The sequence below is a fragment of the Narcine bancroftii genome, chromosome 1 (assembly GCF_036971445.1).
Source record: "Narcine bancroftii isolate sNarBan1 chromosome 1, sNarBan1.hap1, whole genome shotgun sequence".
Taxonomy (NCBI): Eukaryota; Metazoa; Chordata; class Chondrichthyes; order Torpediniformes; family Narcinidae; genus Narcine; species Narcine bancroftii.
Window position 1 is genome coordinate 284,859,785 of NC_091469.1, and position 25,595 is coordinate 284,885,379.

General features: G+C 35.9%; 1 protein-coding gene across 1 annotated transcript in view; it reads right to left on the reverse strand.

The window, feature by feature from the left end:
* Positions 1 to 25,595, reverse strand: part of LOC138745293 (golgin subfamily B member 1-like) — a 103,455-nt gene that overhangs the window by 65,752 nt on the left and 12,108 nt on the right. The window contains exons 2-5 of the mRNA XM_069902320.1: positions 20,546 to 20,611; positions 11,326 to 11,472; positions 8,452 to 8,598; positions 1,022 to 1,144 (exon numbers count right to left, since the gene is read on the reverse strand). Coding sequence (XP_069758421.1) covers positions 1,022 to 1,144; positions 8,452 to 8,598; positions 11,326 to 11,472; positions 20,546 to 20,593 — 465 coding nt within the window. The 5' untranslated portion in view covers positions 20,594 to 20,611. The remainder of the gene's footprint in view (positions 1 to 1,021; positions 1,145 to 8,451; positions 8,599 to 11,325; positions 11,473 to 20,545; positions 20,612 to 25,595) is intronic.

Consider the following 25,595-nt stretch of genomic DNA (forward strand, 5'->3'; position numbering starts at 1 on the left):
TTTTTTTTAAAAAAAAAAACAAGGAGACTAAATCTGCATACAGTAAAAACAGTGCTGGAGAAACTCAGCAGATCAAACAATGTCCTTTATACAACCAAGATAAAGATACATCACCAACGTTTTGGGCTTGAGCCCTTCAACAAGGGCTGTCTACTTTTTGTTCATACCTTGATGAAGGGCTCAAGCCCAAAATGTTGGTGATGTATCTTTATCTTGGCTACATAAATAGCACTGTTTGATCTGCTGAGTTTCTCCAGCACTGTGTTTTTACTTCAACTAAGGTTTCTGTGGACTTTGGTGTTTTATTCCTGCACACAGAACGCCAGGTGAGATCTCATTGAAAGCTCAGCTATAAATCATCCTTACTCCTGCATTCAAAACCTCTTGCAATGAAGGATAACATGCCACATGCCTTCTTAATTATTCCATGCACCTGAATGTTTGGTTTCAGTGACTAATGTTTAAGGACAACCAGATCTCTTTGTACATCAACAATGCCCAAACTAACACTTTTTGAATCATACTCTTCCTTTTTGTTTTGCTGACCAAAATAGATAACTTCATATTTATTATAGACAATAGGTGCTGGAGTAGGCCAATTGATGTAATACTGCATTTTCCATGTTTTTGCCCATTTTCTAAAGTTTTTTAAATTGTGTTCAAGCATCTTTGAATCCTGTTCATAACCCAACTCATTCTTATGTTGTTCACAAACTTAGAAATATTATACTTGGTTCCCTCAACCAAATCATTGATTTACATTTTGAATAGCTGGGCCAAAGTACTGATCTCTGTAATATCCCAGAACATTCCCTCAGTGCCTACTACAGCAAGAAAGATCCATCCATTTCTACTGTTTGCTGTCTGTTAATCAATTTTCAATCCCAAATCATGTGTTTGAATTGTGTACAATAATCTCTTATGTGGAACTTGATTAATGGCTTTCTGAAACAGCAGACAAGCAACTTGAATAGACAATATCAACGCATGCAAACTAAGGCAAGCTAAATGAAAATCTCACCTTGTTCTTCAGCTCTGAATCTTTTTTGGCAGCCTGCGACTCCAACTCCTCAATCCTTTTCCTCAACATCAAAATTTTACCTCGATTAGCAGCTGCGTATTCTTGTTCACCATCAGTGGATTGCTACATTTAAATCATAAATATAGTCAAGCTATTTGTTCTCATCAAAAGAGCCATATTTATTCTTGACAATTTACTGTGACAGTCTATGAAATACAGTGTAAAGCGTAATACCCATTTCAGATTATTTCCCACACATCACAATTAAACTTAAAGTTCTCATACAACCCATTGCATTAAGCTATCAGTTTTTCTCCAACATTATTTTATAAAGAGCAATTAGACAGGCCCCACACTATTTATTTTCTCCTACAGGCTTATAATGAGTGGAGGGGGCGTGGCAAGATGGCGTAAGGATCAGACGTGCCTTCCAGTCCTCTCCTGACTCTATCTTATTGTTTTGTCTAGAAATGCCCGTTAAAATTCTTTAAAAGTTTAGATAACTTCAGTGCTGTTAATTTAACTTCTGATGGTACAATTGGTGAAAAAAAGCAAAAAAAAACGACAACAGATCATCAAAAAACTACATTTTCCAAAAGTTCAAGTTTTAGAGCCTACCTGTAGAAAAAGAACCGGGACTCAGCGTGAAATGGATTCCAGGAGAGAGGTACAGTGTTCGGATACAGAGCTCTATGTTACGTCGATAGAGCCCCCGAAAGAGGGCGCCAAACAGCCTTTAGAACAAAGAGTTACTCAGGTTCGCACATGCGCAGTAGCATCTGACGGCAATGTTATGAATGAACCGCTTGTAGTATCATCAGCTGAAGTATTACCAGCTGAAACACCGGCTGGGGAAAGGCACTTGTGAACTGTAGTGGTGGCGCTGCAAACTGCACCTCTTGAGATAGAAGAACCTATACAACTTGATGTACTGGGAGAACTTAATACATTATGGACTGGGGAAAACCCCAGCCAGCGTCTTCCAGTCACTGCTGGAGAGGCTGTGGCTGGGGTTTCCACACGCAGTCATACTACAAGGAAGGCAACCAGAATGAAGGAAGGAACAGAAGATCCTTTGGTTATGCAGAAGAAGCAGGAATCTGTTGAGCCAGAATCTCTTCCAATTGAAAGGATTCTTGTGAATCTTGAATCTAAATTATCTTATACAATGCAGGGTTTATCCAAGATTATGACTGAACTTAGTACTAGGTTTAATATCCTGGTGAAAATACATTCTCAACAGATGGCTGAGTTTGGAGCTTTTAAGCTTGAAGTGAGAGATAAATTTAATTCGTGTGAAGAAGATATAGACGAAATACGGGATCAAGTTCTTGATGTGACCAAAATGGTTGAAGACTTACAAACTCAAAATAAAAATTTGGTGAAAAAGATTGATTATTTGGAAAACCAATCCAGATGGAACAATATAAAGATTATTGGTTTGCCGTAAGGTATGGAGGGATCAGATCCAAGAAAATTTTTTACTGAATGGATTCCGCAGGTGCTGGGTCAAGAACATTTCTTGGAAGGTATAATACTGGGACGTGCTCACAGAGTTTTGTGTAGAAGACCTATTTCAGGTCAAAGTCCAAGACCTGTTTTGGTTCGTTGCTTGAATTATTATGACAGAGAAATAATTTTACGAGTGGCTATTAGAAATGCACAACAGAGAAAATCACCTTTGATGATTCAAAATAATCGAGTTTTCTTCTACGCGGATTTGAGTCAAGAGGTTATGTTCCAATGACGGGAATTCAACCCTGCTAAAGAGTTGTGGAAGAAAGGTTATAAGGCAACCTTTAGATATCCAGCTGTTTTGAAGGTTTTTCACGATGATTACCAACCAAAGTTCTTTGATTCTCCAAAGGAAGCTATAGCATTTGCTCAAGAGTTGCCAATCACTCAGTTTCAACAGAGATATAGTCCGCCGTGATCTCCAAGGAGACAAGAGATGGAAGAAAAGAGCCGTGCTCCAAGAAGGAATGGTCGTAATGGTGACTCGGCAGTTGGAGCTGATTAAAAGAAGAGTTGTCCTTTTTTTTTCTAATGCTTTTTTTCAAAAAAAAAGGGATATTAAATAATGATGATGTTAGTTTAAGATGAAGTGAGAGTTGGGGGAGAGAACTGGATAGGCACTATTTTCTGAAAGTCATCTGCTACATGTGAGTTATCTCACACCCTTTTTTTTTGGGGAGTTACCGCATTGCGCGGTTTAGACGGGAGGGGTTATTTTTAACCTCCTACCCATTTCTTTTTCTTTTTTTTGTATTATTAGATTAAAGAGTGAAGGGTTTTTTTTTGTTTAAATAATTTTTAAAAAATTATTCTTTTTCCTTTTTTTCTCTTCTTTCTTTTTTTTGATCATATTAAGAGAGGGTAAGGGGGTAAGAGTTAGGGTTTTTTTTTCTAACTGTTGTAAGACATGTCGAAATTTAAATTTGCTTCTCTTAATGTTCAGGGTTTGAATAATCCTATAAAGCGTAAGAAAGTACTTGCTTATTTAAAAAAATTTAAAGTAGATGTGGTCTTTTTACAGGAAACTCATTTGACAGATAAAGAACATTTGAAACTTAAGCGGGACTGGGTTGGACAAGTCTTCTATTCTTCATTTAATTCAAAGGCAAAAGGAGATGCGGTTTTGGTACATAAGAATTTACCGTTTCAATTGCAAGACGAGGAGAAAAATGGAGGAAGACTACTTAAGTTGAATTGTATGATCTCTAATGAAGCCTGGACTTTGATTGATGTTTATGCTCCAAATGTTGAAGACACTGCTTTTATTACAGAAATATCTTCATTATTGGGACAAGCTAATTCCAATGTGATGATTGGGGATTTAAATATGGTATTAGAACCGTTATTGGATAAGTATCCAAAGGTAATTAAGAAATCTAAGATGGCGATACATATGGCTAATATGATGAAAGATTTGAATTTAGTTGATATTTGGCATAGATTTAATCCTACACAGAAAGACTTTTCTTTTTATTCTTCTCGACATAATTCTTTTTCAAGACTTGATTATTTTTTAATTTCGGCACATTTACAGGATAAGGTTATATCTGTGGATTATAAGGCAAGGTTAGTCTCGGACCATTCATTGTTATTACTGGAATATCAAAGTTCTCAAGTTACACAACATACTTTAAGATGGAGATTTAATACTATATTACTACAAAAGCCAGAATTTATTGTTTATTTGAGAAAACAAATTGAGGATTTAATTGCTAATAATGTTCACTCTGTTTCTGATCAGTTTGTTTTGTGGGATGCAATGAAAGCTTTTTTACGAGGTCAAATTATCAGTTATGCATCCAAGAAAGAAAGAGAGAGTTAGAGGAACTGAGGATTTGGAGAAGAAAATAACAATCTGTGAAAAAGAATTTCAAAAGAAAGCTACTGAATTCCAAAAGATCCAATTAACTAATTTAAAGTTGAAGTATAATAAGTTACAGTCATATCGATTTGAATGTTTGTTGAATCGTTCAAAAAATAAATTTTATGAATGGGGTGAGAAAGCTCATAAAGTATTAGCTTGGCAATTAAAAAAAGAACAGTTATCTAGGATTATACCAGCTATTAGAAATAAATCGGGTATTACTTTTAGTCAAAAAGAAATTAACGATGAATTTTGTAATTTTTACAAAAAACTTTATTTGACTGAATGTAAAGAGATAAAAGAAGATGCAATAGACTCTTTTTTGAAAAATATTAATTTACCACAGTTATCTCAAGAAGACAGACAAGAGTTAGATAAACCTTTTACGGATAGTGAAATTGAAATGGCTATAAAAGATATGCCAAATGGAAAAGCGCCTGGTGGAAGATGGTTTTTCTATTGAGTTTTACAAGACTTTTTATGTTGATATATCTTCCTTATTTAAGAATGTAATACAACAACTTTATGATACTTTTCAATTACCTGAGTCCTGTTCTAATGCTATAATTACAGTTATACCAAAAAAAGATAAAGATCCCTTACAGGTAGCTTCTTACCATCCTATATCTTTGTTAAATGTAGACTATAAAATAGTGACTAAAGTTATGGCTAATAGGTTGGCTCAGTATTTACCAAAGATAATACATCGTGATCAAACAGGTTTTATAAAAAATAGGTATGCTTCGGATAATATTCTACGATTAATTACTTTGATAAATAGATCTAAATCTCAGAAGAATTATCCAATGGTGGTTTCATTGGATGCAGAAAAGGCATTCGATAGAGTAGAATGGAAGTTTTTATTTAAAGTACTTGAAAAGTTTTTGTTTGGTCTCTCATTTATTGGTATGATTAGGGCTCTGTATAATGATCCAAAAGCTAGAGTTGTTACTAATGGTTTGCTTTCAGAATCCTTTAATTTAACAAGATCTACTAGACAAGGATGTCCATTATCACCCGCCTTGTTTGCTTTAGTTATTGAACCTCTAGCACAATTAATACGTCAGAATGATAGTATCAAAGGTATGAGAGTCTTGAATGAAGATTATAAAATAAATTTATTTGCGGATGACGTTTTGCTGTATTTGGTGTATTTTCCTGATGTTTCCCTGCCAGCACTTCAAGATTCCTTAGAGATTTATGGTCAATTATCTGGTTATAAGGTTAATTGGACTAAAAGTGAAATTTTATCAATTAGTAAAGATGATTATTCAATGTTTAGAAATATTACGAATTTGAAGTGGACGAAACAAATTAAATATTTGGGAATTAATGTTAATACTGACTACCAAAATTTATATTCACTTAATTATCTTCCTTTAATGAAGAAGATTAAGGCAGATTTAGTTAAATTGAAAGATTTACCTCTGGGTTTATTAGGAAGAATTAATACTATAAAAATGAATATTTTTCCTTGTATACAATATTTATTTCAATCAATTCCTTGTTGTTTACAAAAAAAGATTTTTTAAGGATTAATATAAAGTAATTAGAGATTTTTTGTGGAAAAGAAAATTTCCTAGGGTGGGGTTGAAAAAATTGATGTGGGATTTTCAATTTGGAGGGTTACGGCTTCCTAACTTTCAATTTTATTATGAAGCAGTTCAATTTAGATTTCTTAGCGCATTAATGGCCACACAAGATACACCTAGTTGGGCACAGATAGAATTGGCAGTTATTTCTGAAAAATTTTCGAATGAATTTTTATTTCGATGGAATAAAAATTTGTTACGAACTCATGATGTACCAATATTGAAACATTTAATGAATTTATGGACAAGTAAATTACATAAAATGGGATTGAAAAATAAGTGGTCGGGAAGATTACCATTATATAATAATCAACTTGTTCCTTTCATGGTATCTAATACTATTTTGAAACAATGGGAGGAGAAAGGAATACATAATTTATCTGACTGTTTTTTAGAAGGTCATTTTTGTTCTTTTGTAGAATTGCAAAAGAGATTTGATATAAGTGGTTATTTTATATTTGTGTATTGTCAGTTAAGATCTTTTGTAAAACAGGTATGCGGTCGTCAAATGAATTTACTGTCTGAAACTGATTTTGAGAAATATGTGCTCTCATTTCCAAAAAAGGGTTATATATCAGGTTTGTATCGTATTTTGTTGGAAAGTGAAAGTAAAATAGATCGGGATAAAGATAAAACGAAATGGGAAAAAGATTTAAGTTTAACAATAACTGAAGAAGATTGGTCTGAAATCTGCCGTAATAGTGTTCGAAAATTGATTAATGCTAGATTGGCGATGATTAATTATAGTTTTATACATCAGTTATATTTAACACCCGAAAAATTTAAAAAATTTGGTTTTAGTAAGTCAGATCTTTGTTTTCGTTGTGATCAGGTTTCTGGTACTTTTTTACATGCTGTTTGGTAAATTGAAAGGTATTCAATCTATATTTAATAATCTATATAATCTTCATATTGTATTAGACCCTGATATATTTTTATTAGGGAATATGCAACCGTTGATTGATTTAGAATTAGATAATTACCAGATCTCTTTTATTTACTTAGCGCTGGCAGTGGCCAAGAAATGTATAGTGATTACTTGGAAGAATAGAAATGTTTTGTCTTTAGATAGGTGATATTCAGAGATGAAGTTTTGTTTGGTTATGGAAAGAATATTTTTTTCTATACAAGATAAGATGTCTTTTTATGAGTTAAAGTGGACCCCATTTATTGATTATATACAATTTAAATAAGTTTGAATTAATCAATTTTTTCTTTAAAAAAACCTTTTTTATTATATATTTTTTCTATATGTTTTCTTTTTTTTCCTTTCTTTTTTCTTTTTTTTAGTTTTTTTTATTAGTTGTTTTTTTTTGTTTAAGTTCTTTTTGTTTTTGTTTTTTCATATATTCTTATATAATAAAATTTTTTTGATTAATAATTAATACTTAATTAATATATTTTTTGGATTTTTCATATATATCGATCATTTTTTAAAAAGATATATATATTTTTTTATACTAAGTATTAATTCTTCACTCTTTATTGTGGGGGTGGGGAGGGGGGGTTTAGGGGTTAAAAATAGTTTTTTTTTAGTCTTAGTTTTTAGTTGTTAGGGGGAGATGCCGAGATTGGTACTGTATTAATTATGTTACTTTGTACTTGTATTACTTTATTTTGTATTTTTTCTGTACGTGAATTACTTACTTTCTTCATATGTTAAAATTAATAAATAAAGTTAAAAAAAAAAGGCTTATAATGAGTTTTCTTTGTCTACTTATCCAATTTATTTTTGAAAAATTCTATTGTGTCTGCTTCCAGTGCCTTTTCATTCAGTGCAGTGTATATAAAAGAGATTCCTCACATGGTCTTCAATTTATTCACCAGTAGTCTTAAATGAATCCACCACTGTCTGTAAAGAGTTTGTATGTTCTCCACATGACCATATGTGCTTCCTCCAGGTGCTCTATACAGGGTCAGTAAGTTAATAGGTCACATGGCTGTATTTTGGCAGCACAGGCTCATGGGCCGTGAGGTACAGTGCTGTACCTCTAAATTAAATAATTTAAAAAAATTGTGTTCTCTCATTACCAGTACCTCCACCAAAGAAGTTACATCATCAAAACCTTGCTGATGGATAAATTCAGTTATAGGATCACACCTCCAAAATGTACAGATTATAATAAAAGTACACCATGGAAATTTCATGGAATCAAATTCTTACAGCACACCATGTGACCATTCAGCACTTTGTGGTAACTCTTTCAAAGATCTCCACTTCTATTCTTTCCTCAAACGTTTATTTTCCAATTGCAAGTTACAATTCAATGTGATGCTACTACCTTTCCAGGAATGTAACTCAGAGAAATCCTGAGAGGACATGCCTCGAACTCCCAAGCAATAATATTCAAGTCAGAATCTTGCTTCTCCTGCTCCCTATGATGCTTTTCCTCAGTAAACCACTTAGAAACAATCACCATTGGGAAAGTGTTATAAGTAGTGTTAGGAAAATCCCACACCTTGTGTTTCCCAGATGCCTGCTCCTTCGAACCAGAAGCTCCAAGCTGTTTCTTCACGTCTTCAAGCTGAGCCGAAAGTGATGTGATTTTTGCCTTGGACTGCAGCTTCATTTTGGAAATCTTTGCTTCAAAGGCTTCTTTATCCTCCTGCAGTAAAATAATTGTGTTGCAATGTGTAAAGTAGTATGAAATAGTACGCTGCTGAGAAAAAAACTTGGATGAATGGTTTCTCAGGTCAGTGCCTGGTGTCTGAGAAAAAAGATTCTTAAAAATTACAGAACTGAAAAAGGAAATGTGAATGGTGTAACGGTGCCAATTAAACAAAAATAAATGAACTGGCAGAAATGGTTGATTGATTGGCCTACCCTGTGAAAATGTTTACCCTGATCTTCTATCCATCAATTACTTTAAACCTTTGCCCTCTGGTTAATTTATTTAGAAACACCTGACAAACAATATTAAACAGATTAACAATGGACTTAGCTTCAGAAAATAAATAAAAGCATTGTTAATTATCACTCATAATTAAGCAGTTCAAATATTTTTGGACTGAGTTTCCAGTCTTTAAAGTAAAAGTAAAGGAGGGAGATTGAAAACTTGGCTGAATGGTGCACCAATAACCACCTCACACTCAATGTCAATAAAACTAAGGAGCTGATTGTTGACTTCCTGAAGGGAAAGCCAGAGATGTACGATCCAATGATCAATGGTGGACAGGATGAGCAAATTTAAGTTCTTGGGAGTTACTATCTCAAAGGATCTTTCCTGGACCAACACACAAATGGCATCATGAAGAAAGCACATCAGCACCTCTACTTCCTCAGGAGTTTGCAGAGATTTTGTATGACACTAGAAATCCTGGCAAATTTCTAGAGGTGTGGTGGAAAGTGTGCTGACTGGCTGCATCACGGTCTGGTATGGGAACACCAATAAGCCTGTGTATAAGGCCCTTCAAAAGGTAGTGGACACAGCCCAGGAGATCACAGGCAAAACCCTTCCCACCATCAAGAACATCTACAGGGAACGCTGCAGTCAGAGAGCAGCTGCAGTCATCAAGGATCCACACCATCCAGCAATTGATCTGCTCTCACTGCTACCATCAGGAAAGAGGTCTAGGTGCCACAAGATTCAGGAAACACTAGGTTCAGGAACAGCTGCTACCCCTCCACCATCAGACTCCTCAACAACAAACTCAATCCGAGACTCATTCAAGGAATCTTTACTGATCTTTTTCTCTCTGTACTGCAGTTTATTTACATTTGTTATCTGTTTACAGTTCTTTGTTTACACGTGTATCTTGTGTATGGATTTTTTTGCTCTATTAATAAGTGATAATTCTGCATTGCCCACAGGAAAAAGAATCTCAGGAACATGTCCAAATTTCAAATCCAATTCACATTGATTGCATTGGCAGTGGCCAGGAAGTACATAGCGGTTACCAGAAATCCAACTTCTGCCTCAGCATTACTTGTTGGAATGCAAAGTTGTGTTCCCCTGGAGAAAATTACTTACAACAAGAAAAAAAGTATAACCCCTTTTTTGAAAATTTGACAACCATTCTTAAATTCCACAGGAGCACGATTATAGTATTGACCATTGCGCCTCCCCACCCTACATTCCCTAACTACAAAAGATAAGAAGGTTCAGTCGTTAGGTATTCATTTTGAGATAGTAGCTGGAAAGGAGATGCCAGGGAGTCGATGTGGATAACTGTTTGTCAGGTTGGAGGTCAGTGACAAGTGGTGTGCCTCAGAGATCTGTATTGGGTCCCTTGCTGTTTGTCATTCACGTTAATGATCTAGATGATGGGGAGGCAAACTGGATTAGTAAATATGCAGTTGATACTAAAACAGGTGAAATTGTGGATAATAAAGAAGGTTTTCAAAGATTACAGAGAGTGGGCTGAAGATGGCAGATGGAGTTTAATGCTGATAAATGTGAAGCGCTTTATTTTGGGAGGAATAATCAAAACAGGATGTGTGTAGTAAATGGAAGGGGATTGAGGAATGCAGTGGAGCAGAAAGATCTAGGAATAACGGTGCATCGTTCCCTGAAGGTAGAATCTCATGTGGATAGGGTGGTGAAGAAGGCTTTTAGTATGCTGGCTTTTATCAATCAATGCATAGAATACTGGAGTTGGAAAGTGATGTTGAGACTGTACAAGGCATTAGTGAGGCCAAATTTAGAGTACTGTGTGTAGTTGTGGTCACTGAATTATAGGAAGGATATCAACAAGGTAGAGAGAGTGCAGAGAAGATTTACAAAAATGTTACCTGGGTTTCAGCATCAAGATTACAAAGAAAGACTGAGAAAATTAGGTCTTTATTCCTTGGAGCATAGAAGGTTGAGAGGGGATTTGATAGAGGTATTTAAGATTATGAGAGGGATAGAGTTGATGTGAGTAGGCTTTTTCCATTGAGAGTAGGAGTAATTGAAACAAGAGGTCATGAGTTAAGAGTTATGGGGAAAAAGTTTAGAAGTTACATGAGGGGGAACTTCTTTACTCAGAGAGTGGTGGCTGTGTGGAATGAGCTTCCAGGGAAGTAGAGGCAGCAGATCAATTTTGTCATTTAAGGAAAAATTGGATGAGAGGGGAATGGAGGGTAACGGGCAGGGTGCAGGTAGGTGGGACTAGAGGAGGGTACTTAGTTTGGTGCGGACTAGAAGGGCCAAAATGGCCCGTTTCCATTCTGTAATTGATATGTGGTTAAAATATTCTAAAAAAAATCTCAGGGTTGTATTTGATGTCATGTTTGTACTGACAATAAATCTGAAACTCAAACACTAAAAGGATATACATCAAGTATACAGAGCACTGTAATAGCCCACTCAATCAAGCTAAAACATATTCAACTTGAACTTTCAGAACTTTACCTTAAGCTGTTGATCCTTGACATGAAGCTGGTTATCCTTCTCCCGAATTAGGTCTTTAAGCTGCAATACCAGCTGTTCATTCTGGGCCAGCTGCTCGATTATATCTGTCATTGAATGATCTCCTGCATTCTTTGGGGAACTTAGTGCCTGCAGAATAATTGGCCATTATTAATAACTGCATTATAGTGTCCATCATTTGAATGCTGCATTGGAGATATTGGCCTCGGAAATATTCAGTGACTGGAAAAGTCTATTAAAATAGAATGCATGAAAGCCAATCAGTTTTCTGGACTGAGAACCCACTTGAACAAGAATCAGTAATTCAAGAGACCCAACATAAATGGCTCCATGTATTTTAGCATATTTCCGGGCATGACTAAGGTTCTATGCTGAAGAGCACCTTGTAGCAGCTGCTTTTTTAAAAAATTTTTTATTTTTCACACCATAAACCACACTGACCAAGATGCATACATTTTCCTTTTCAAATATATACAGTGTCATTTTCTCCCCCCTCCCTCCTCCCATCCCACCCTCCCTACCTCCCCCCATTCATTTAAAGTACAAAATCTAAGACACATTAAACCAGTCAAACAATGTTGTCATTCAATAAAAATAAACAAGAAATTCCACTAAGTCAATTCTTTTCATTTCCTTCTCCTTTCGTTAATTTAGGTGGTAGATGTCCCCGGTAGGTTTTCTCTATTGTGTTTCATGTATGGCTCCCATATTTGTTCAAATATTTCAATATTATTTCTTAAATTATATGTTATTTTTTCTAATGAAATACATTTATTCATTTCTACATACCATTGTTGTATTCTCAAATTATCTTCCAATTTCCAGGTTGACATAATACATTTTTTTGCTACGGCTAGAGCTATCTTAACAAATCTTTTTTGTGCACCATCCAAATCAAGTCCAAATTCTTTATTTTTTATGTTACTTAGGAGGAAGATCTCTGGGTTTTTTGGTATATTGTTTTCTGTAATTTTATTTAATATCTGGTTTAGATCTTCCCAAAATGTTTCTACTTTCTCACATGTCCAGATTGTATGAATTGTTGTTCCCATTTCTTTTTTACAACGAAAACATCTGTCAGATACTGTTGGGTCCCATTTATTTAACTTTTGAGGTGTAATGTATAGCCTGTGTATCCAGTTATATTGTATCATACGTAACCTCGTATTTATTGTATTTCTCATCGTTCCAGAGCATAACTTCTCCCATGTTTACTTCTTTATCTTTATATTTAAATCTTGTTCCCATTTTTGTTTAGTTTTACCATTTGTTTCCTCATTCTCCTTTTCTTGCAGTTTAATATAGATATTTGTTATAAATCTTTTGATTGTCATTGTATCTGTAATCACATATTCAAAGTTACTTCCCTCTGGTAACCTCAGACTACTTCCTAATTTGTCCTTCAAGTAGGATCTCAATTGGTAATATGCCAACACTGTATCTTGAGTTATATTATATTTATCCTTCATTTGTTCAAAGGATAATAATCTATTTCCTGAAAAACAATTTTCTATTCTTTTGATCCCTTTTTTCTCCCATTCTCTAAAGGAAAGGTTATCTATTGTAAAAGGGAGTAACTGATTTTGTGTCATTATTAGATTTGGTAATTTGTTTTATTCCTTTCTACATGAATCTTCTTCCAAATATTGAGCAGATGATGTAATACTAGAGAACTCCTACGTTTTACCAATTTTTCATCCCATTTATATAATATGTGTTCAGGTATCTTTTCCCCTATTTTATCTAGTTCTAATCTAGTCCAATCTGGCTTTTCCCTTGTTTGATAAAAATCTGATAGGTATCTTAATTGTGCGGCTCTATAATAATTTTTAAAGTTTGGCAATTGTAAGCCTCCTTGTTTATACCATTCTGTTAATTTATCTAGTGCTATCCTCAGTTTCCCCCCTTTCCATAAAAATTTCCTTATTATTTTCTTTAACTCCTTGAAGAATTTCTCTGTCAAGTATATTGGCAATGCCTGAAATAGGTATAGTATCCTTGGGAAAATGTTCATTTTAATACAGTTTATCCTTCCTATTAGTGATAGTGGTAAATCTTTCCAATGCTCTAAATCGCCCTATAATTTTTTCATTAGTGGATAATAATTGAGTTTATATAGATGGCCAAGATTTTTATTTATTTGTATACCTAGGTATCTTATTGCTTGCATTTGCCATCTGAATGGTGATTCCTTCTTAAATTTTGAGAAATCCGCATTATTCATTGGCATTGCTTCACTTTTATTTACGTTAATCTTGTAACCCGACTCTTCTCCATATTCCTTCAATTTCTTATATAATTCTTTTATTGATAGTTCTGGTTCTGTTAAGTATACTATAACATCGTCCGCAAATAGACTGATTTTATATTCCTTATCTTTTATTTTTATCCCTTTTATATTATTTTCTGTTCTTATCAATTCTTCTAGTGGTTCTATAGCTAACGCGAACAATAAGGGTGATAGTGGGCATCCCTGCCTTGTTGATCTGCTTAAATTAAATTGCTTTGATATATATCCATTTACTGTCACTTTCGCCAATGGCCCCTTATATTATGCTTTAATCCAATTAATATACTTCTCTGGTAAACTGAATTTTTGCAATACTTTGAATAAATAATTCCATTCTACTCTGTCAAAGGCCTTCTCTGCATCTAAAGCAACTGCTACTGTTGGCGCTTTACTCCCTTCTACTGCATGAAATAAGTTAATAAATTTGCATATATTGTCTGTTGTCCGTCTTTTTTTAATAAATCCAGTTTGGTCTAGATTTACCATTTTAGGTACATAATCTGCTAATCTGTTTGCTAATAGTTTAGCTATTATCTTATAATCTGTGTTAAGTAATGATATTGGTCGATATGACGCTGGTGCGAGTGGATCTTTCCCTTGCTTTGGTATTACTGTAATTATTGCTGTTTTACATGAATCTGGTAAGCTTTGTGTTTTGTCAATCTGGTTGATTACTTCCAGGAGGGGAGGAATTAATAAATCTTTAAATGTTTTATAGAATTCTATTGGGAATCCATCCTCTCCTGGTGTTTTATTATTTGGTAATTTTTTTATTATCTCTTGTATTTCTACTATTTCAAATGGTTCTGTTAATTTATTTTGTTCCTCTATTTGTAATTTTGGAAGTTCTATTTTAGTTAAAAATTCGTCTATTTTGCCTTCTTTCCCTTCGTTTTCAGTTTGGTATAATTGTTCATAGAATTCTCTAAAGTTTTGATTAATCTCCGTTGGATTATATGTGATTTGTTTGTCTTTTTTCCTTGATGCCAATACCATTCTCTTAGTTTGTTCTGTCTTAAGCTGCCATGCTAGAATTTGTGCGTTTTTTCTCCTAGTTCATAATATTTCTGTTTTGTCTTCATTATATGCTTCTCCAGCTTATATGCCAATTCTCTTCTTTTAGTTGTGTCTTCCTTCATTGCTAATTCTTTTTCTATATTTGCTATTACCATTTCCAACTGCTCTGTTTCCTGATTATAGTCCTTCTTCATTTTTGTTACATAACTTATTATTTGCCCTCTGATGAACGCTTTCATTGTGTCCCATAGTATAAACTTATCTTTCACTGATTCTGTATTTATTTCAAAGTACATTTTAATTTGTCTTTCAATTAATTCTCTAAAATCCTGCCTTTTAAGTAGCATGGAGTTTAATCTCCATCTATACATTCTTGGAGGGATGTCCTCTAACTCTATTGTCAATATCAAGGGTGAATGGTCCGATAATATTCTAGCTTTATATTCTGTTTTTCTTAATCTATCTTGCATACGAGCTGATAACAGAAATAGGTCTATTCTTGAGTATGTTTTATGTCTACCCGAATAATATGAATATTCCTTTTCCTTTGGGTGTTGTTTCCTCCATATATCCAAAAGTTGCATTTCTTACATCGATTTAATTATAAATTTGGTTACTTTGTTCTTTCTGTTAATTTTTTTCCCAGTTTTGTCCATATTTGAATCCAAATTAAGGTTGAAATCCCCTCCTATTAATATGTTCCCTTGCGTATCTGCTATCTTGAAAAAAATATCTTGCATAAACTTTTGATCTTCTTCATTAGATGAATATACATTGAGTAGATTCCAAAACTCCGAATCTATCTTACATTTTATCATTACATATCTCCCTGCTGGATCTATTATTTCCTCTTCTATTTTAATTGGTATATTTTTACAGATTAATATAGCTACTCCTCTTGCTTTTGAATTATACGACGCTGCTGTTACATGTCCTACCCAATCTCTCTTTAATTTATTGTGCTCCAATTCAATTAAATGTGTTTCTTGCACAAATGCTATGTCAATTTTTTCAGTAAATTTAGCAGTTTCTTCCTTTTGATTTGGTTATGTATTCCGTTAATATTTAAAGTCATATAGATCAACGTAGCCACTTCATACTTTGTTTATCTTCCCTTTCCGTTTCTCCATCATCACCTTTCCTTCTTATCTATTTCTGCTTTCTTGTTTTGAACACTTTATAAGACAACATTTCTAACACATCAAACATTTTCCTTATTTTCCTACTTAAAACTTCTTTAACCCCATTCTCCCCTCCCCCTCCTGAGTTGCCCTTTATCCCTTGCCGGGCAACCACATCTCCCCTCTCCATTTGGATTTGCGAATTCACTCGCAAGCGTCAACTGATTTTGCAGTGACCGTAACTCCTCCCCACCCAGCCCCCCCGGAAATATTCCCTTTCATTAACTTATTAATTCTTATCTCTTCTCTATATATTTTCCTCTAAATACAGATACACTCATGTATACACATATATACAAACACACCTATGTGTGTGTGTGTATATATATATATATATATATATATATATATATATACCCATATACACACATACATATAGTTCGTGGTCATTTTTACTCTCATTACATGTCTTCATCTCTCTGCTTGTTTTGTAGTTGTTCTACAAATTTTCATGCTTCCTCTGGATCTGAGAATAGTCTGTTTTGTTGCCCTGGAATAACTATTTTAAGTACCGCTGGGTACCTTAACATAAATTTATATCCTTTTTTCCATAAGATCGTTTTTGCTGTATTGAACTCCTTCCTCTTCTTCAAGAGTTCAAAACTTATGTCTGGATAGAAAAAAAAATTTTTGACCTTTGTATTCCAGTGGCTTTTTGTCTTCTCTTATTTTCTTCATTGCTTTCTCCATTATATTTTCTCTTGTTGTATATCTTAAAAATTTTACTAAAATGGATCTTGGTTTTTGCTGCGGTTGTGGTTTTGGGGCTAATGTTCTATGTGCCCTCTCTATTTCCATTTCTTCCTGTAATTCTGGTCTTCCTAGGACCCTGGGGATCCAATCTTTTATAAATTCTCTCATATTCTTGCCTTCTTCATCTTCCTTAAGGCCCACTATCTTTATATTATTTCTTCTATTATAGTTTTCTATTATATCTATCTTCTGAGCTAACTGCTCATGTGCCTCTTTAACTTTTTTATTAGATTCTTCTAATTTCTCTTTTAAGTCCTCTACTTCCATTTCTAGGATTATTTCTCGTTCTTCCACATTATCCACTCTTTTTCCTATCTCTGATATGACCATTTCTATTTTATTCATTTTTTCTTCTGCATTCTTAATTCTTCTTTTTATCTCATTAAATTCTTGTAATTGCCATTCTTTCACTGATTCCATATATTCTTTAAAAAAAGATATATCCATTGTCTTGCCTTTCTCTTCTTCTTCCTCCATTTCTTTCTGTTCTTCTGCTTCTTCTTCCTCTGGGTTGACCATCTGTTGTTTCCTTGTTTTCTTTTTACCCTCTTCTTTCTTTTTTTTTTAATTTTTTTATTTTTCACACCATAAATCACATTAGCCATGATATACACTATTTCTTTTTCACACATATACAGTGACTTTTTCTCCCCCCCCCCTTTCCTCCCAAACCACCCCCCCACCCCCCCCTCTCATCCATTTTAGGTATACAATCTAGGTTGCATTAAGCCAGTCAGACAATGTTGTCATTCAACGAAATTACACCAGAAATTCTACTGAGTCCATTCTTTTCTTTCCTTCTCCTTCCATCAACTTAGGTAATGTTTGTCCCCGGTAGGTTTTCGCTATTGTATTTAATGTAAGGCTCCTATACTTGTTCGAATATTTCAATATTATTTCTTAACCAATATGTTATTTTTTCTAATGGAATACATTTATTCATTTAAATTTGTTAGTTTCTTCCTTTTAATTTGGTTATGTATTCCATTAATATTTAAAGACATATAGTTCAGCGTAGCCCTTTTATATTTTGTTTATCTTCTCTTTCCGTTTTTCCATCATTACCTTTCCTCCTTTTCCATTTCTGTTTTCTTATTTTCAACTCTTTATAAGACAACATTCCTACAACATCTAACATTTTCCTTATTCTCCTATTTCTATCTTATTTATCCCCAATCTCCCCTTCACCTCCTGAGTTGTCCTTTATCCCTTGTCGGACAACCACATCTCCCCTCTCCATTTGGATTTGCGAATCCACTCGCAAGCGTCAACTGATTTTGCAGTGACCGCTATTTCCCCCCACCCCGCCTCCCCCAGAAAAGATTTCACTTTTCATATGTCACAAAGGTCCCTCTTTTAATTCCCTCCTTATTCTCTCTATTCCATTACCTTCCCTTATTAATTCTTGTCTATACTATCTATATTTTCCTCTAAGTACAGATACATTCACGTATGCACATTGTCTCTATTCACTCTTATACCTCTTTACCTGCATACATATCAATCGTGATCATTTTTACTCTCATTACCCGTCTTCATCCCTCAGTCTATTTTTGTCTTTACCCACATACATATCAGTCGTGATCATTTTAACTCTCATTACCCGTCTTCCTCCCTCAGTCTATTTTTGTAATTGTTCTGCAAATTTTCGTGCTTCTTCTGGATCCGAGAATAGTCTGTTTTGTTGTCCTGGAATAAATATTTTCAATACCGCTGGATGCTTTAGTATAAATTTATACCCTTTCTTCCATAAAATCGCCTTTGCTGTATTGAACTCTTTTCTCTTCTTTAGGAGTTCAAAACTTATATCTGGATAAATGAAGATTTTTTGCCCTTTATACTCCAGTGGTTTGTTGCCCTCTCTTACTTTTTCCATTGTCTTCTCCAGTACCTTTTCTCTTGTAGTATATCTTAGGAATTTTACTACAATAGATCTTGGTTTTTGTTGTGGTTGTGGTTTAGAGGCCAATACTCTATGTGCCCTTTCTATTTCCATTTCATGCTGTAGTTCTGGACATCCTAGGGTCTTAGGGATCCACTCTTTTATAAACTCCCTCATATTCTTGCCTTCTTCATCTTCCTTAAGGCCCACTATCTTTATGTTATTTCTTCTGTTATGGTTTTCCATTGTATCTATTTTTTGAGCTAGTAGTTCTTGTGTCTCTTTAGTTTTTTTATTAGATTTCTCCAATTTCTTTTTTAAGTCTTCTACCTCCATTTCTGCTGCTACTGCCCGCTCTTCCATCTTGTCCATTTTTTTTCCCATTTCTGTTAAGGTCATCTCCATTTTAATTATTTTCTCTTCTGTGTTGTTTATTCTTTTTCTTAAATCCTTAAATTCCTGTGTTTGCCATTCTTTAAATGACTCCATGTATCCTTTAATAAGAGCAAGTATATCCTTTACCTTGCCTATCTTTTCTTCTTCTATTTCACCATACTCTTCCTCTTCTTCTTCCTCTGGGTTGACCATCTGTTGTTTCTTTGTTGCCCTTTCCTCCTCTTCTTTCTTGTTTCTATTGTCTTCTGTGGTCTCTTCTTGCTGCAGGTGTTCTGCAGCTGTCATTGCCGGCTGTGGAGATCGACTCCCCAGCTGGTCCCCCCTCCCGTCGGTGTGTTTTTTTTCATGCGCATCGCGCATGCGCACCTCCTCGCGCATGCGCGGTTGCGCACTTTTGCTCGGCTCTGCGAGCCATTTTTGTAGTCCATTATTTACCGACCTGAGGGAGCGGGTTTCTCTCTCCGCAGCGGGCCTCTTCGGACAGGTAAGGCCTTCACCTTTTTCCTCCTTTGTCTTCTCTTCCTCTCTTCTTACCGTTGCTTTCGACTTTTCTTTTTTTGTCGCCATCTTCTTTCCACCTTTATACTCACTTTTCTGTAACTTTTATTTCTGTGCCTTTGTGTTTTCTCTTGTTTTTCCCGACTTTTCTGGAGAGGGCTGGAGTTCACCGTCCGGCCACTACTCCATCACGTGACTCCTCCTACCCTCTTCTTTCTTGTTGTCGTTATTTTCCATGTTCTGCACCTGTTGCTGTGTTGCAGGTGTCTCTTTCAGCTGTGGAGATCGACTCCGCAGCTATTCCCCCCTCCCGTCAGTGTTTTTTTTCATGCGCATCGCGCATGCGCACCTCCTCGCGCATGCGCGGTTGTGCACTTCTACTTGGCTCTGCGAGCCATTTTTGTATTCCCGAGCCCGGGACTTCCACTGACCTGAGGGAGCGGGCTTCTCTCTCCGCGGCGGGCCTCCTCGGACAGGTAAGGCCTTCACCTTCTTCTTCCGACGTTCTTTCATCTTCTCTTCTTCCCGTTGTTTTCGACTTTTCTCTCTTTGCTGCCATTTTCTTCTCACCTTTATTTTTACTTTGTTTTAATTTTTACTCTTGTACCTTTGTGTTTTGTGCGTTTTTTTTCAACTTTTCCGGAGAGGGTTGGAATTCTGACTGGCCACTACTCCATCACGTGACTCCTCGTAGCAGCTTCTTCAGTTGGGTCCTGTTCAGTCCCATCCCCTTTATCATGTAACAAACAAGCCTCTTTTCCGGGGCTGCTTTTGCATTAGTGTTTCACCACTGACCACCACTGCACAGGACTAAGAGAATCATAGACTTTGCAATCAATATCTTAAAGCTCCAGATTTTTTTTGAGAATTTTTAAAATAAATGTATAATCACATTACACAAATAAACATTTCTAGGCTCTTGCATGCAAAACCCATTTTGCTGAGCTATTCATTAATAATCAATTACAAATAACAAAATACATGAAATTGAATTTGAAATTGTTAAACATTACCAGAGGAAAAATGTAACAGATATTTCTGTAAGTTAATTTTTCAAAGTTTAAGTTATAAGCATGCAATTATACACCACAAATCATTTTGCAAAAAAAAAGAATTCCAAAATTTATTATTAATTATTTTTTTGTCAATACAGATTTAGCTAGAGGAAATGACAAAAATACTTACCCCTGCCGATGCAGGGGGCGGTTCATCTGTAGAATACCACTTCCACATGCTTCTATTTTAATGTGGCTGCAAATTAACCAAAATAATAATTAAATAGAACAGAATAAGGTAAAATTAGGACAAAATTATTTAAGTAGCCAGTTGGATCCAATTTAAAGGCACCATATAAAACTGAATCAGTGGCAAAGTAAAGAGAAATAGTTAATATGCATTTAAGTTAATGGAGAGATGTTTACAGTGAGGTTCAGAGCTAATAGGTTCCTTTTTGATGTTTTTATAAATGATTTAGATTTTGGAGTGTAGAGATCATGAATAAGAACTTTTGCAGATGACACAAAAAGTTGAAAATAAGGAGAAAGCTGTACAGACTGTAATGGAATAAGTTAATAAAATATATGTTTAAAAATGGGGAATAAGATTAGGTAGTTTAGGTCACTTTTCACAAGCAAACTTCTCATTACAGAGACAGGGAAACAGAAAGAAGGAAACAGAGACACAGACACGGAGAGTGGGAAAGAGAGAGAAAAAAGCTGCAGCCGTCAGTGAAAGATTGCTTATGCGCAAAGCCTGGTAAAGACCCCATTTGAAGACGGGTTTTGAGTTCCGAGTTCAGCCCATTCGAAATCTCCGTAGTGCCTGGTTGTTGTTTCTTCTGAAATAGGGGGAAAGGAGAACTCTTTGCAGTAACCTGGAAAAAAGCACGTTTCTTCAAAAAAGACACTTGAGTTGCTGAGTGAAGGAAATCAGTTTGTGTGTCCAACACACATCTCTCTGCACCCACCAAAGTCCTTCCTGACTGGTAGCAACTTAAGGCTGTTGAATGTAATGGCTGTTTAATTCTGTGCACTGTACTGAAAACTGCCTGATAACAGTGAACTTGGAGAAGTGAACAGTAAATAACTGGACAGCGAAGAAGAACCATCTTGAACACACACTCACACACACGCTTAGAATTAGGAGGGAATTAAGATCAGTAACTTAGTAAAGTTAAATATTCATTTTATTATTCTGAATTAAGAAAATAAAACCAATTTTAAGTAGCGATTGTCTTGGTTAATTTCTGCTGCTGTTGGTTTTTGAGTCCTTCGGGCTCGTCACAAGACATCGCCAGGTAACAACAGGATTCCGCTCCTGACAATAGTTGTAACTCGAACTGTTAATAAGTCATAAATGGACAAAAGGAGTGTGGGAATAGATAAAACAGCTGTGAGAGGGAGCAAGTGCAGCAACAGCAGTGACCATCCAGCCTTACTGACTCAGTGAGTCTGCTCAACACACCCAGCTCTGCTCTGCTGGACCTAACTCCCATCTGTTGTGATTAGGCAGGGGGTGCTGTGCAGGAGAGAAGGTACGCAGGATTGCCCCATTTCCATTCAGCAACACATGCCTCCAGCCACTGGCAAATCCATCCCCATCTATCTTGCTGGTCTACCAAACACTCACGCATGTGTATGGGGTGTCCAAGGGTGGGACAGTATAACCATCGGAGCACCTGTAACTGCAGAAGGATATGAAAGGATTGATCAGTGTGCTTCTTCTAAGACAACCAATTATAGGAAAAATATGTTCACAATGGAGAGGATGCAAAGGTGATTAATATTGCTCAGTTTGGAGAATTTTAGCTATTTATTAAGGTAGATTGTTTTCCAGTGGTACAGATTTAGCAGATGAAAGAGTTAATAAATAATAATAGGGCAGATCAATTCCAAATAAATGGTTGAAAGTTTAGAAGGGAGCTTAAAAGAATTTATTTCAACCCTTTTTGTGGTGAGATCTGGAACTCACCAATTATTGAAAAGAAGTTTGAAGAAGGCTACATTAATCAAGTTATTGGGTGCAGAACAAGCCCTTCAGTCCATAAAACTTGTGCTAACCAACCACCTACAGACAAATGAGATGGGAACCAGTAGAATATTTTTTTTGGCCATCTAAAATATGATGGGTCAAATGGATCCTTTCATTCTGAAATTATCTGTCAAAGATCTTAATTACTATCTATTCTATTTAGGGGCGGTCAATGCATTTATCAGGCCCCTACTGCCCAAATACCCAATTTGACCTCCAACCCCCATATGTTTTTGATGGGTGGGAGGAAACTGCAGCACCCTGAAGAAACCATGCAGACACAAGGAGAACAAACAAACGCCTTGCAGTCAGCACCAGATTTAAACCCAAGTTGCTGGCGCTGAAATAGCATTGCACTGACTGCAACACCAACCATGTGAAATAGGATTGCACTGACTGCTACACTAACCATGTGAAATAGGATTGCACTGACTGCTACACTAACCATATGAAATAGGATTGCACTGACTGCTACACTAACCATATGAAATAGCATTGCACTGACTGCTACACTAACCATGTGAAATAGGATTGCACTGACTGCTACACTAACCATGTGAAATAGGATTGCACTGACTGCTACACTAACCATGTGAAATAGGATTGCACTGACTGCAACACCAACCATGTGAAATAGGATTGCACTGACTGCAACACCAACCATGTGAAATAGGATTGCACTGACTGCTACACTAACCATGTGAAATAGGATTGCACTGACTGCAACACCAACATGTGAAATAGGATTGCAATGACTGCTACACTAACCATGTGAAATAGGATTGAACTGACTGCTACACTAACCATGTGAAATAGGATTGCACTGACTGCAACACCAACCATGTGAAATAGGATTGCACTGACTGCAACACCAACCATGTGAAATAGGATTGCACTGACTGCAACACCAATCATGTGAAATAGGATTGCACTGACTGCAACACCAACCATGTGAAATAGGATTGCACTGACTGCTACACCAACCATGTGAAATAGGATTGCACTGACTGCAACACCAACCATGTGAAATAGGATTGCACTGACTGCAACACCAACCATGTGAAATAGGATTGCACTGACTGCTACACTAACCATGTGAAATAGGATTGCACTGACTGCTACACCAACCAAGTGAAATAGCGTTGCACTGATTGCTACACTAACCATGTGAAATAGCATTGCACTGACTACTACACTAACCATGTGAAATAGCGTGTGAAATAGGATTGCACTGACTGCTACACTAACCATATGAAATAGCATTGCACTGACTGCAACACCAACCATGTGAAATAGGATTGCACTGACAGCTACACTAACCATGTGAAATAGCATTGCACTGACTGCTACACTAACCAAGTGAAATAGCGTTGCACTGATTGCTACACTAACCATGTGAAATAGCATTGCACTGACTACTACACTAACCATGTGAAATAGCGTGTGAAATAGGATTGCACTGACTGCTACACTAACCATATGAAATAGCATTGCACTGACTGCTACACTAACCATGTGAAATAACATTACACTAACCATTACACTAACCATGTGAAATAATGTTGCACTGACTGCTACACTAACCATGTGAAATAGTGTTGCACTGACTGCTACACTAACCATGTGAAATAGTGTTGCACTGACTGCTACACTAACCATGTGAAATAACATTACACTAACCATTACACTAACCATGTGAAATAGTGTTGCACTGACTGCTACACTAACCATGTGAAATAACATTACACTAACCATTACACTAACCATGTGAAATAGTGTTGCACTGACTACTACACTAACCATGTGAAATAGCGTGTGAAATAGGATTGCACTGACTGCTACACTAACCATATGAAATAGCATTGCACTGACTGCTACACTAACCATGTGAAATAACATTACACTAACCATTACACTAACCATGTGAAATAGGATTGCACTGACTGCTACACTAACCATGTGAAATAGCATTGCACTGACTGCTACACTAACCAAGTGAAATAGCGTTGCACTGATTGCTACACTAACCATGTGAAATAGCATTGCACTGACTGCTACACTAACCAAGTGAAATAGCGTTGCACTGATTGCTACACTAACCATGTGAAATAGGATTGCACTGACTGCTACACTAACCATGTGAAATAGCATTGCACTGACTGCTACACTAACCATGTGAAATAGGATTGCACTGACTGCTACACTAACCATGTGAAATAGCATTGCACTGACTGCTACACTAACCAAGTGAAATAGCGTTGCACTGATTGCTACACTAACCATGTGAAATAGCATTGCACTGACTACTACACTAACCATGTGAAATAGCGTGTGAAATAGTGTTGCACTGACTGCTACACTAACCATGTGAAATAACATTACACTAACCATTACACTAACCATGTGAAATAGTGTTGCACTGACTGCTACACTAACCATGTGAAATAGTGTTGCACTGACTGCTACACTAACCATGTGAAATAACATTACACTAACCATTACACTAACCATGTGAAATAGCATTGCACTGACTACTACACTAACCATGTGAAATAGCGTGTGAAATAGGATTGCACTGACTGCTACACTAACCATGTGAAATAACATTACACTAACCATTACACTAACCATGTGAAATAGTGTTGCACTGACTGCTACACTAACCATGTGAAATAGTGTTGCACTGACTGCTACACTAACCATGTGAAATAGTGTTGCACTGACTGCTACACTAACCATGTGAAATAACATTACACTAACCATTACACTAACCATGTGAAATAGCATTGCACTGACTACTACACTAACCATGTGAAATAGCGTGTGAAATAGGATTGCACTGACTGCTACACTAACCATATGAAATAGCATTGCACTGACTGCTACACTAACCATGTGAAATAACATTACACTAACCATTACACTAACCATGTGAAATAGTGTTGCACTGACTGCTACACTAACCATGTGAAATAACATTACACTAACCATTACACTAACCATGTGAAATAGTGTTGCACTGACTGCTACACTAACCATGTGAAATAACGTTGCACTGACTCCTACACTAACCATGTGAAATAGCATTGCACTCACTGCTACACTAACCATTACACTAACCATGTGAAATAGGATTGCACTGACTGCTACACTAACCATGTGAAATAGTGTTGCACTGACTGCTACACTAACCATGTGAAATAGC